This window comes from Danio rerio, chromosome 24, assembly GCF_049306965.1.
Source record: "Danio rerio strain Tuebingen ecotype United States chromosome 24, GRCz12tu, whole genome shotgun sequence".
NCBI classification, from domain to species: domain Eukaryota; kingdom Metazoa; phylum Chordata; class Actinopteri; order Cypriniformes; family Danionidae; genus Danio; species Danio rerio.
The window spans coordinates 21,199,863-21,213,704 of NC_133199.1; the positions used below are offsets into that span (position 1 = coordinate 21,199,863).

The 13,842-nt window shown below is 36.0% G+C and overlaps 2 protein-coding genes across 3 annotated transcripts in view; both read left to right on the forward strand.

Moving 5' to 3' along the window:
- Positions 1–4,245, forward strand: part of pkd1l1 (polycystin 1 like 1, transient receptor potential channel interacting) — a 53,350-nt gene extending 49,105 nt beyond the window's left edge. Inside the window, exons 51-54 of one of the 2 annotated variants that reach the window (XM_073940623.1) lie at positions 13–171; positions 267–422; positions 1,354–1,460; positions 2,548–4,245. In XM_073940623.1, the coding sequence (XP_073796724.1) occupies positions 13–171; positions 267–422; positions 1,354–1,460; positions 2,548–2,995 (870 nt within the window). In that variant the 3' untranslated portion in view covers positions 2,996–4,245. Of the gene's footprint in view, positions 1–12; positions 172–266; positions 423–1,353; positions 1,461–1,569; positions 2,154–2,547 lie in introns of those variants that run through there. The other variant, XM_073940624.1, reaches the window with a different exon arrangement.
- A 582-nt stretch (positions 4,246–4,827) lies between these two features.
- On the forward strand, positions 4,828–11,604 carry pdia4 (protein disulfide isomerase family A, member 4). The gene is made up of 10 exons (NM_199779.2): positions 4,828–5,159; positions 5,429–5,600; positions 5,690–5,895; positions 5,996–6,134; positions 7,533–7,738; positions 7,818–7,976; positions 8,065–8,216; positions 10,260–10,416; positions 10,546–10,779; positions 10,963–11,604. The coding sequence occupies exons 1-10, from the start codon at positions 5,072–5,074 to the stop codon at positions 11,376–11,378; spliced, it is 1,929 nt and encodes a 642-aa protein (NP_956073.2). The 5' UTR covers positions 4,828–5,071; the 3' UTR covers positions 11,379–11,604.
- The last annotated feature ends 2,238 nt before the right edge of the window (positions 11,605–13,842 follow it).

Here is a 13,842-nt window from a genome sequence, read left to right on the forward strand (position 1 = left end):
TTTTTTCCTCAGTTAATTGCCACCCTTGCCATTTTTGTGAAACAAGCAAAAAATAAATCTAAGAAAAGGAAAGATTTACTTTCTGTCTTTGAGCTGACATCTTATGTCAAAGCTTTATTTACTATTAAGAAGGCCAGTCACAAGTCAACTGATCATCAAGACCATGCTAATGTAAGCACTCGCTGTAAACATTAGGACAGATTTCACAAAAATGGTTTGTGTAATTTAAATAAAACAGGATGATTAATCTGCTATTTATTCCACAGAGCTTTTACTTAGCAGAGTTTGAAGATTTAATGGATGAGTTGATATTTCATCTCTGCACCATGTCAGACAACCTGCCAGCAAAAGAGAATCTCTTTGAGATCCAGAGCAATTTCTCAATCTCACTTTCTGATGTTCATGATGGCTCAGACTCTGAGGTAACTTTCACTTGTACAGCTGTAATGTTTTTTTATTTTAATGTTTTTGTTTATTAATGTAATAATACATACCTGTCAACATTGGGATGTAAAAATACAGGATACGCCCCAACCCCCCCAAAAACCTCAAAGCTACCTAGAAGACCTCCCTAAATATGACCCCAAACTCCTTAATCTAATAATTTAGACCAGTTTAATAAAGTTTAAATAGTTTCCCAAATCCATTTAGTGAAGAGCAGCAAATTTCTCATTTAGATCCACTGTTTTTATTTATTTATTTATTTTTTTATAACAGAGGTCTCCCTTTAAGAGTCCACAGATCTTTAATGAAATAATTCGATTACTTTTGTTACTGTTTATGCTCATTTAAGAAATAATTATTTGTGTTTAAAATAAAACACGCCATGACAGACATTTTTATTTATTATTAAGTATAGTTTGTTTAAAAAACACATCCAAATCCAAGTGTCCACTTTTGCTTCTCTTCAAATCACGTGTACAGAAGCTGATCTGGGAACAATGTCTTTACTGACTGTCAACAGTCAGCACAGTTAAGGCTGATTTACATGACTGATTTAGAGGTTGCGTAATGGTGATGGTTGGTGCATAGCTTTATTGGAAAGGGAGTGAATGCGGCCGTTTATTTATTAATTATGATGCTTTAATGCGAATGCATAATTCTCTTGACCAGCTCTTGCAATTAAATTACGTTTGAGATCGGCTCTTTGATGGTACTTTCACTTAGAAATATTAAAAATATGGGAGAAATACAGAAAAATTATCAAATGGGATGATAGCAGGATAGAATGGTAAAATACAAGAGAATCCCAGCAAAAACAGGAGGGTTGACAGGTATGCTAATACAATAAATGGTATTGGCCACAGATAAATTACAACGTCAACATAACATGTAATTCATTGGTTTGTATAGTGTGTGGACGGAACCTATATGACTAGTCAGCTACACAAAAAGAAGCATAAAGTATTCCTGGATGGGAGTAATGGCTCATTGTTATCACACAAGGAACACATTCACAGGTACATTTGTCAATATTAAGGTGTTAGTTTATCCAAAAATGAAATAAATTTATTTTATATTAATTACTCACCCTCATGTCGTTTCCCTGAGACCTTTGTTTATTTTCAGAGCACAAATGGAGATATTTTAGGGGAAATCTGAGAGCTGCATCATCCTCCATTGACAGAAAGGATCCTGACGTTCAGAAAAATACCAATACAGTGGTCCCTCGCTATAACGCGGTTCACCTTTTGCAGCCTTGCAATTTCACAAATTTTTAGTGCAATTTGACATGCTTGTTTTATTTTGTTTTTTTACAGTGCATTGTGTTCTGCGTCCTGATTGGCTGTAGATCATTGACAATCAATCTCCTTCGTGTCTCCTGTACAGTAAAGAATGCATTTAGCTTGCCAAATAAACATAAATCGCAGATTGCTAGCAGTGTGAGTTCCAACAAGGATCCAAAATGGGTGGTAACTGTCCGCAGCCAGACTATCGCAAAGGGGGTGACACACCGGATGCGCCACACCAGTGCAGCACCATGCAATTTAGAATTGTAAACATAGGTTTATTTCAGGGTACGCACACCAGCACCGCAAGTCAGCAGCTGTCTGCGGTGCCCAGCTACGACTCAGGACACTGTTCATATTTAAGCCGTGCCATCTGAATCATGTCATTTTAAATAACATGCAAATAAAGATAAAATACAACCATTTTTACTAGAAATGAGTTATTAAAACTATTATGTTTAGTAATGTGTTAAAAAAAATTTTTCCCCGTTAAACAGAAATAGGGGGCTAAAATTCTGGCCGACTAATAATTCTGACTTTAACTGTAGCTTGATTGAATCACTGCACGTCTTTTAAATAAATTTTTCTGGACTTCATCTTAGTCAAGCAAAGACCTTGCCATCTATGGAGGATGAGGAAGCATTTAGACTTCCGCTAAAATTTCTTAATTTGTGAAGATGAATTAAAGTGTCTTGAATTTGAAACGAAATCAGGTGAATATTAATAACAGAATTTTCTAATCCTTAAAAATACAATATTGTTGAGATTAATATGAATAAAGGTTTACCATTATAATTCATTTATTTTTTAAATCAAGATCACTACTTGAATGCAGGTTGTCTCAGTACTCACAAGGGACAGGAAGGATACAGAAAGAGAATCTTCCAAGACCACAGAGATTCAGAAAACATCTCAGAGTTCGTGTCAGGGACTCAGAAGAGATTGGACAGGAACAAATGCTTTCTTCAAGTAAGCAGAGCTATTGTGCACCTGCTGAATGGAAGAGCATTATGTCCTCGAAATCATCGACGCAGCCTGACCCAAGAAGTATGGCAGACAAGCATAATAATGCCCTCAACACCCAAGTCATCAATGAAATAAAAAGGTGCACTATTATAAGCTGCCCTCAAGTGAACATGGGTCATGTAGGTCATGGAAAGGAAGCTGGACAGTCTTACATGTGTAGTTCATTACCTATTGAGGGTATGGACGATTCAATAGGTCAGCACACAATTATTCCAGGGTACATTGATCAATGTATGTGAAACAAAAGTTGTTCAGTTTGTACTTGAGATCTTATTATTGTCTTGTTATTGGGAGACAAAAGTGTCATGGCTCTACTATTAGAAAGAGCATAATGGCCAACTTGGTCGATTACCATTTTTTTAAAACTTGCCTTTATGTCATCAAATTTATGTCAGAATTGTGTACAGTCAGTCACTGTTAGAAGTGCTGCAACCTGCATTTGTACCCTTCACAATTTTAGGTGTGTGTGACTTCTCTTACACTGCATTAAGCTGTAAAGTAGACCAAACATTTTAATTCTGCCACCATTTACACACCCTTTACTTGTTCCAAATCAGTTTGAGTTTCTTTCTTTCTTTCTTTAAATACAAAAGAAGATATTTTAAAGAAGAGAAAGAACGTAAACTGAAATTCTGTAGCATCGACTTCCACAGTATTTGTTTTTCCTAATTTCAAGTTTACAGCAGGTCTTCAGCTTTCTTCAAAACACCTTATTTTGTGTTCAACAGAAAAAAGACACTCATATGTTTTATAACCACTTGAGGATGAGTAAATGGTGAGTGATTTATCGTTTTGGGTGAACTATCACTTTAATTTATTTTAATTCTATTAATTAAAAATGTATGTAGCCTAGTTTTTTCTCTCTCTCAAAAAACGTGTTAATACAAGAGATGTGAAGTCTCTTCCCAACAGACAACAATAAATTACTCACTCGGGTCTGCTTCCCTATAATGGCAAACATCTTTAAATCTGATTTATATTGTTCTCGTAATTGTGGAACAGAATTAGCATCTTCAGGCCATTTATTGTCTTTTTTGTCTTTAATTAACATTAATTATCATTTGTGTATGTGTGTTTTAAACAATGTTGATTAGCCTAAGTTAAGGGTTCCCAAACTGTTTAGCCTGTTAGATCCCCAAAATACCAATTCCATTGATTTGCAACCTCCATTATCCTTTGAGCTGGTAATAAATACAAACATTGCACACAATGTGAACACGCAGATAGAAACTATATAAACATGAGCAAATTGACAACACAAAAAAAGTGCAGCAGTCTATCAACCATATCATTTTTTGATTTAAAGATCATCCTCATCGTTCAGTTGTGGCCTTTTTTAAATGTACTTGAGTGTATAAAAGTGTAAAAGTTTAACATTGTGCCATAAAATCAGTCTGCTGCATCTGACTATTGCAATTGCTGTGTCATTAATAGAATGTAAACAACCCAGGGGTCGCAATCCAATGAAATAAAAGCTATAGGTGATGGCTTTTGATGTCCAGGTCGTTTTTTTATGTAACTATTAAATACTATTAACTTTAACTTTATTGACAAAATATGGTAATTCTAATAGTTTATATATTTATGAGACTTTTGGCCCCCAGGGGTTCCTGGCCCCACGGGAACCACTGGCCTAAGCAAGGCTACCAAATGGTATTATCAAATGTGATGTTTTATGTCAAGTCATGTACCTAAAAATGTTAAATACCACCTCAAGAATTCAGACATTACATTTGACAAATTTAACAAGTGCAACTCATTTTTATTACTCAAGACAAAACCCAAAACCAATGCTTCATTCAACCTGAGAACAGTTTATCAACTCAATAAATAATTAATCTTTTTGTTTTTGTCTTCATTCATGTAAGCGTACCTTGGCGGCACTGCCTACATAGCTTGAACAACTGAAAATAAATTTCACATTGCCCAATCCTCCTAGTTACACTTCCCGGATCTCGTGGACTCTTTTCAGTAACCATCCAATCAGCTTGCAGCCCATGGCAGACCACCCAATTGCGGTTTTGAACGTGCATGAGCTGCGGACTTGAGTGGCGATCGATGATTGGCCAAGTTCTTTCGTCACCAGCCAATCACAGCGTGGCAAGTCAGACAAGTTCAAGTAAAGGAGTGGGGAAGCTAAGTGAGAAAAAGAGCATTGAGGGAAAATGCGCGAGTTGTGATGAGCTGAGGCGAATCATTGTTATTAAACGTTGCCATAACTATCACAGTATTTATTTCTTTAAGTACCGACAGCAGTGTATGTGCTTCAGTGGAATCTTTAAAGCTAACTAAGGGAGGCGTGCGCATTACAGACCATGAAGAAGATTACGCTTCTATTGATTATGTTGCTTGGAGTGACACACTTCATTAAACCACACCGATGCGAAGACGATGCCAAAGATGGTAAGATATCAGTTGCAAATGTGTAGAAATGTTTTACATCTTTTGGAACAGCCCAAAACGTTGCACTTTTAGCTAGCTTGGTGCATTGTTGCTGTTTAGGGCTACACTGGAGGTTAAACAGCGTTCTGTGGTGATCATACATGCAACGTGCACACAATAATGATTCATTTTGTTATGATACCTAAGAAAACTATCAAGGAACAACAGGAAATTCAAATTTATTAGCTTGATGCATTTCCTATTTGTTCATGAATAAATTTGTTGTTTAGATTCAGCAGAAGATCTGGGAGAAGAGGAAGATGATGATGATGACGACGATGATGAGGATGCAGATGACACTGAAGTAAAGGAAGAGAATGGGGTGCTAGTCCTGACAGATGCAAACTTTGACACCTTCATCGAGGGCAAAGACACCGTATTGGTGGAGTTTTATGCACCATGGTAGGTTTTCTTTATTTGGCATGAGTTGGACACATACAGTATCATTGCCTGACAAAGATCTTGTCCATGCAAATATTACACTTTTTCAGGTGTGGCCACTGCAAACAGTTTGCTCCCGAGTATGAAAAGATCGCTCAGACGCTGAAGGAAAATGACCCACCTATTCCAGTGGCAAAGGTTGATGCCACTAAAGCCAGTGGTTTGGGCAGCAGGTTCGAAGTTTCTGGATATCCCACCATCAAAATACTTAAAAAGGGAGAGCCCCTGGACTATGATGGGGATCGGAGTGAGCATGGTGAGTTAGAGAACTTCCTTTAGCTTGCTCTGAATTTAAACTGATTATGTTTCCTGGTCTATTGTTTAGCGATCATGATTTTAACTTTCATTTTTTACAGCCATCGTGGAACGGGTTAAAGAAGTTGCCCAACCAGACTGGAAACCTCCTCCAGAGGCTACTCTAGTCTTGACTAAAGACAATTTTGATGATGTGGTGAACAATGCTGACATCATTCTGGTGGAGTTTTATGCACCCTGGTTTGTATATTTACTTATACCTGCTTATATTCATATATAAACGTGTTTATTCTCACAGCGACTAGGGCTGGGCGATATTGCAAAAAAAAAAATAATGTTTCATATCATTCAGTATTAATAATTATTAAATATGTTTTAACAATCCATTTGGGAATATTAGGATATTTTTTATTAATCACTTTTATTTAGTTTACCAACATTACTATGGCAAATAGTTTTAATAGGCAAAAACAAAAATATTTCAACAAAATATCTAATCTCTTTATAATAAAATAAACAAAAGCGTAAAGAGACTCTTAAACTTGATAAAATGTTACAAAGTGTGTGCAATGGTTAAGTGTAAACACTGAACAATCAAAGCAAACTTTAATTATTATGATGCAGTAAACCTCAAACTCTGTAAACAACACAAATTATGATAATCAAATCTGAGCTTTCAAGTAAAGGAACTAAACATCATTATTCAAATACATATTGCAACATTACAAATTGTGAAGTTGGATGACTACATTAACACTATGTTAAACAATCTTTTAGATGGGGAGCTAGTGGCTGAGATGCACAAAAAGCCACTCTGGCGATTATCCTTGCGTCTTTTTTCATTTACAATCTCTTTAAACACTAGCCACAGCACTTTTCGCATGCGTTGTTATTTTGACCTGAAGGGACAAGCGTAAGGTTTTCTTGACCATTTACAATGGGCTTTGCGCTCGCGCTCCCCTGGCGTCCCTTGTAACTAAGCGACCATTAAGCATTTTCTCAGAGGATAACAAATGAAAAAACCTTTGCTGCTGCTCCGATGCAAATTTATGAAAAAGTAAAAAGCACTGCAGGGTTTAGATGCGCTGTGTTTGTCTCAGGGAAGTAGTCTGCTGTTATTACTGAAATGTGTATATTCCATACAAAGTGTGAAGCAGATTGAGATTCATGCAAGTAGAACAAACCAGTGCACTTGCGGCATTTGAAAAAGTTCAGGTGGTTTTCAAATTGGGTGTACCTGGAAAATGCGCACCAATTTATTGGCATTGCTTCTAAGGCACATGTTCAGCAGCCCCATTTAAATTAAACTATATAGCCTTCATACCGAAACTTCATACCAATTTCTTTTTTTATCGATATTGACAATGGTGTTCGGTCAATAAATACTGATATTTTATCGCCCAGCCCAACTGTGACATTTGCTTACGAGTTAAAAAAAAAAAAGTTGAGTGTGCTGCATTTGCTGGAAATGTTTTCTTTGGCAAACTGTTTCGAACTGCTAAAACTCCAAACAGATTTATTTTGCCATTACTAAAAAAAAAAAAAAAAGTCTTTATTTTGCTTTATTCAGTATCTTTGCTTTTCTCTCTGAAGCATCAGTTTAACTTTTTTGAAAGTACTGCGTTTACATTTAAACAGGTGTGGACACTGTAAGAGACTTGCACCTGAATATGAAAAGGCTGCTAAAGAGCTCAGCAACCGCACTCCTCCTATTCCACTGGCTAAAGTGGATGCCACTGCAGAAAGTGATTTAGCAACACGGTTTGGTGTTTCTGGCTACCCAACTCTCAAAATCTTCAGAAAGGGAAAGGCTTTTGACTACAATGGACCCCGGGAGAAGTTTGGTAGGTTACTGTCAAATTGTCTTCGTGACCAATTAGTGTATTTTCAGAAATGTCCAACTTTTCCCTCTTTTTCCTTTAGGTATTGTTGATTACATGTCAGACCAGGCTGGTCCTCCATCAAAGCAGGTCCAGACCCTGAAACAGGTTCAGGAGCTGCTCAGGGATGGAGATGATGCTGTTATTGTTGGCGTTTTCTCCAGCGATGAAGATGCAGCGTATGAGATCTATCAAGAAGCATGTGTGTATTATGCTGCCTGGACGTAATTCTTTTTTAATGATTTATTTATTTACTTTTTTTTCAAACCCTGATTTTTCTCTTTCTTTAGGTAACTCTCTGAGAGAGGATTACAAATTCATGCACACCTTTAATAACGATGTCACAAAATTCCTCAAGGCTTCACCTGGACAAGTAGTCATGCTCCAGCCAGAGAAGTTCAGATCAAAATATGAGAGTGCATCTCATTCACTAACGATTAAAGTAAGTATTGTGTATTTAATGATTGTGTGAAATCTACAAGCATGATGGTATCGTTAATTAAACGCGCTGCCTTTCAAAGTACTTCATTTGATATTGCGCAGACACAAACTGTAGACACATCTAAACCTGAAAGATTCATTCTTCAGTCTCTGTGGTTTCATCCATCAATTTTGACTTAAGGTGTCTTTATATTCCTATTAAATGAAGTTATTAGTATATTTGATTCCCCTTACACACATGCATCATTTTTAGTAGTTTGTTCTTGTTTACCTTCTGTTTTATTCTAACTGTGAAACAATGACCTTTGCTCAATCTTGACATTTTGTAGACTGATTAAAAATTTATTCAAAGTGCTTGTGCAAGCTACAGCAAAAAACGACGCTGTACGTGTTTGTTGGACTGTTCTAATGAAATTCTTCTCACTTAAATTTTATTCTTCTGACTTTTGTTGCAGAAAAGTTATTTAATTTGTCAAACATGCTTTCTGTTGGTGAATATGTGTAGTTTTGTTTAAGGTCCTGTTTACACCTGGTAGTAAAATGTGCTAAAGATGTCAATCTAATCAGAAGTGTATAATTCTAAAATACAAGTGTAAAATGTTTTAAGGCTGTCCACTTTCAATCACTTCAAGCAGTAGTCGAAATAGTAGTCAAAATGTAATGCATTTGAACAGCCACAAACTTTACTCTCCTACTGTTCAATCAAATTATTTGATGCTTTAAAGTGCGATTAGCTACAGGAATCACTTTATTTGAAACTTTGTTTAGTTTGAAGGTGAAAATCCATCTCTATCCAGGGCACACAATTTTTTTATTTTTTATTTTGCTTTTCTTATCAATCTATTAATGTTGTGATTTTGTGACCTTAAGTAATATTAGATTTAAATATCTGAAAAGTAAACATTCACCCATGCACCCTTTTCTTAAATGTATCAGGAAATTGGTCAACTGTTTGGAAATTTAAAGGCAAGTGGAAGTACGTTTTAAGCTGTAGTCACACTGGACTTTTCTCCCCATAGACCTCCATTCATGCATGCATGCATGAATGCATCAGACTGGAATTGCAAGGTTGTGCGACAAGTTTCGCAGTTTGCTGTGTTGCAAAAATCAAGTTTGGTGAACTCTGACCTGTGAAATTGTATTACTTTACTGCGTGAGACCTATTGAGGATCAAAACATGACCTCTCTGGACAGAAATTTATAATCTGGACCAATCTTTTGCTTTTTAAATGTTTAATCCTGCCCCTTTTCACTGCACAGTACTACAGAATTTTGCAAGCTTAAACTCTAGTGTGACTGCAGCTTTACCCGCCTATTTTGAACCAACCAAAGTGCATCATAAGTGCGGTATTATTTAGTAATTTTGAAAGAATCACATGCTCCTGATTGATCACTCCTGGTCCTGCATCAGCTTAACACATTTCACCAATCAGATGATTACTAACTCACTATAAATAACCAGAATTTTTCACTTCAGTCATCGTCGACTTGAAGAATCCCCCCTTCTTCTAATAGTGCACAGGGCACAGTGGCCCAGTGGCCCAGTACTGTTCCCTTAGAGCAAGAACGCAACTGATTTGAGCCCTAACTAGGCCAGTCATCGTTTCTATGCAAAATTTGCCCTGTGGTCGCGTGGGTTTTCCTCGGGTTCCCTGGTTTCCTTCCACCGTCCAAAGACATACAATACAAGTAAATTGACTAGTGCAAAGTGGCATCATAAGACCAACTCTTAGCCAGCTATATCTCTTAGCTATTTCTAACAAGTTCACAAGCAGGGGAGTTCTCAAGAGCTAAGAATCCCCTCTCACCCTTCAAGTGGGAGGGAGCCCTGGGCTCGGATATTCTGAGCTCAGGGCTCTTGGGATGGCATGCCAAACACGCTTTATTATCAGTCATGAGCGAAGTGTGAACTCTTGAATTCCACATGTAAAAATAACATAAATGCCTGGATTTTATCCACATGGTTTCACTGAAAAGTGGTAAATGAGACCCCGAACCCTTAGTCAATTTTCCTAAAACAAAACTGGACTTGTTTTTTTTAAAGGATTCCACACCTGCTTCAGAAGTTCAAGATTTCTTCAAGAAACACATACTTCCTTTGGTTGGGCACAGAAAGCAGAGCAACGACGCAAAAAGATACACCAAGCGACCACTTGTGGTTGTTTATTACGGAGTAGACTTCAGTTTTGACTACAGAGTGGGTAAGTTTCGAAGCAGACGTTGTTGCTGTACTTTTGAACTCTGTAAAAGGAAGTATGATGAAGCCTGTAGCTCTCTGTGCAAGTGCTTTCATTTACACCTGACTCTATTTGTTGTCATTTTCCACTCAGCCACACAGTTTTGGAGGAGCAAAGTGCTTGAAGTAGCAAAAGACTTCCCGGAGTACACGTTTGCCATTGCGGATGAGGAAGATTATGCTGATGAACTGAAGAGCCTTGGACTGAGTGAAAGTGGCGAGGAGGTGAACGTTGGCATTGTTGGTGAGGGAGGAAAGAAATATGCTATGGAGCCAGAGGAGTTTGACTCCGATGTTCTCCGTAGCTTTGTCATGGCGTTCAAAAAAGGTAAATAATTGGCTTGTTACATACTATAACTTTTTATAACTTTCCAATTTAATTTAACTTTGCTAAAATTAGCAGATTTAAGAAAAACGTACTTTCACTGGTCTATAGCCCTTTTTTTTTTTTTTTTTTTTTCCCAATTTCATGTTTCAACCAGTCAACTACATGTCTTTTCTTCTCTCACAGGTAAACTGAAACCTATTGTAAAGTCTCAGCCCCTTCCCAAAAACAACAAAGGACCGGTGAAGGTTGTGGTGGGAAAGACTTTTGATGAAATTGTTATGGACTCGAAGAAAGATGTCCTCATTGAGTTCTATGCCCCGTGGTGCGGTCACTGTAAGAAGCTGGAGCCAGATTACATATCTCTTGGAAAGAAATACAAGAACGAGAAGAATCTCGTCATTGCCAAAATGGACGCCACTGCTAATGATGTGCCTCATGACAGTTATAAAGTGGAGGGTTTCCCTACAATCTACTTTGCTCCAAGCAACAACAAGCAGAACCCCATCAAATTTGAAGGTGGCAAAAGGGATGTGGAGGAGTTCAGCAAATTTGTGGAAAAACATGCAACGAAATTATCACACAAAAAAGATGAGCTCTAGGAGATTCAAGGAACCCATGAACTTTATACAAATGCAGTTCCCTGAGAATGGAAATATTCTGAAGGACTTTGTGACCTTCAAAAGGAAAGAGAATGTTTTGATTTTGTTTTTGTATGTTCTTTTGTTTCTGGGATCAAAACATTGAGTATTTTCATTCCAAACTAAGCACTGTTTATTAGGTTTATTTCTTCCGAGTCTTTTAAATAAAATAATGTAAAAACTTAAATCGAGTGGTTGTCTTTACTTATCTCTGGTAATATGCTCTTTGTATAAGACAGACTTGCATGATCTATGGTTGGGTCTGATATTGTCTGTTTTCAGGTCTAAGTTTAGGCAATTATGAGCAAAATCTAGATTAAATTTGGTTGTTAAATTGCCAGTGGTGTAAAGCAACATTACAAATACTCAAATTACTCTGAGTTAGATTTTGCTTTAGGAATTGGAATTTTACAAAGTGGTTTAAAAAAAAAAAATGTGTACTTACTACTTTCACTTGAGTAGAATTTTTTTTTTTTTTTTAAGTGCTGTATTGGTACTTAAACTCCACTATTTTCCCTCAACCTGCAGTCACTGTATATTTTTTCTCTTGTCTACGATGATTGGCTCTCCATGATTTCCGTCCAACCTTATCACACAGAACGTAAATCGCCCATGTCTTGAGGTTGTTCAGTGCGATGCGATTTTTCGATATTTTTCTTTTTTTTTTTTCTTTTTTTTTTTTTTTATAAACGCAGTTAAACTTTCTAGAAGCATTAAGTGTCCAAGATGCCCAAAATCTTTACACACATTGATCCAGAGACTGTTTCAATGCTTGTAACTGATAAGAAAATGAAGGATTTTTACTTTATGATGATGTCTGAAATCGCCAAATGGTCTTAAACAATAATGAAATGCACTTTAGAATGTTATGTTTTCCCACACAAGCACAGATTGCATGTAAATAGTCACTACTACTTGCTACTCTTGAATACTTTTAAAATGGCTATTTTTACTCATACTTTGAGAAATATTACTACAAATACTTTTACTTTGCTTGCACTACATTTTTGGGCAAGTAATGGTACTTTTACGTGAGTCTAATTTTTCAGTACTCTTTCCACCAATTTAGTTTGACCCTAAGTAGACAGCTGCTTTTAATTAAGTATGCATTCAATTTAACCATGTTGATCTTATTAATTGTATGGAAGTCTGTACAGAAAATCTGATGTTTGCATGGGTATATGCAGTATAATATTTGAAAATACTTAAACATGACGTCTGATGTTTAAATATGTACATCTCAAATTATACCACTGGATCCAATTTGCGTGTTATCTCCACATTTTATACATTTTGTTTGAAGACTTTTGTTTCTGACTGATTTTTAACATTTTGCTTAGGCAGTGAACATCGTGCTGATATGTACATGGTAAAAACGTGGTTTATTTCTTTATGCAGAACAGCATATTTATTTATTTAAAGGTAATAAGCCAACAATTTGTTAGAAAGGTCTATGGCTGGGACGTTTTATTAATATTTTTTGTTATAAAAGAATGAAACCTTTACATCAGGTATTCCCAAATTTTTTGTTAAGAAGGGCCAAAACCAATTTTGATTGAGGGTGCTGGGCAGAAATATACCAAACGCTATAATGTTGCCATTGGTGATTTCCTAATTTATTTAATATTTAAAAAATAAAAAGGAAACATTGCTTTATATTAACTACATTTTTATTTAACTATTTAAATTTCAAAGCGAACGTAAAGAAAATCCAATTTTAACAGAATGGAGTTATACGCTAGTCAAGCTACCTCTGTTTTTTTTGCCTTGATTTGCTTGCCGATGTGTACTGCATTGTCCTTGCGACAGTATTTATATTTTTAAAAATCTGATTCATTTACAACACTTAATTTAAACATTTATTTTTCATTTTATTATTAATAAATTATTCAATATTCTATTATTAAAACAAACAAAAAAAGTTGTTAAATCAGAAATTACAATCTCTGTTAAAGGAATTTGCCCCTACCCTCCCCATCATTCTCTTTTTCTTCTCACGTGGGATGGTGGGCCAAATCAAAGGTTACCATGGGCCAACTTTGACCCGCGGGCCCTACTTTGGACATCTTTGATTTACATTATATCACATTAAATGTCAGAGAGCAAGACAGAAATGTATATTTTAAAAAGATTCACAGTTTCTAGTAACTTTCTTACTAGTAGATTCAGAAAAAAAGACATATAAAGATGTAGATCTTCCAGAAAAATCTTTTTTTATTTGCAAAAAAAACAGTTGACACGTTTGTAGCAATATTTGTTTTCAATACAGACAGAGAGAAAGAGAAAAAAAGAATAAAGAACATGATATAAACTTGAGGGTGAGACATTTAAGAATCAATAACAGTACATAAATTAAATCATTACAAAATGAAATAGTTCTGTTTGCTTTCTTATTTTTAGATAATGAAATTGAATGTATATAATG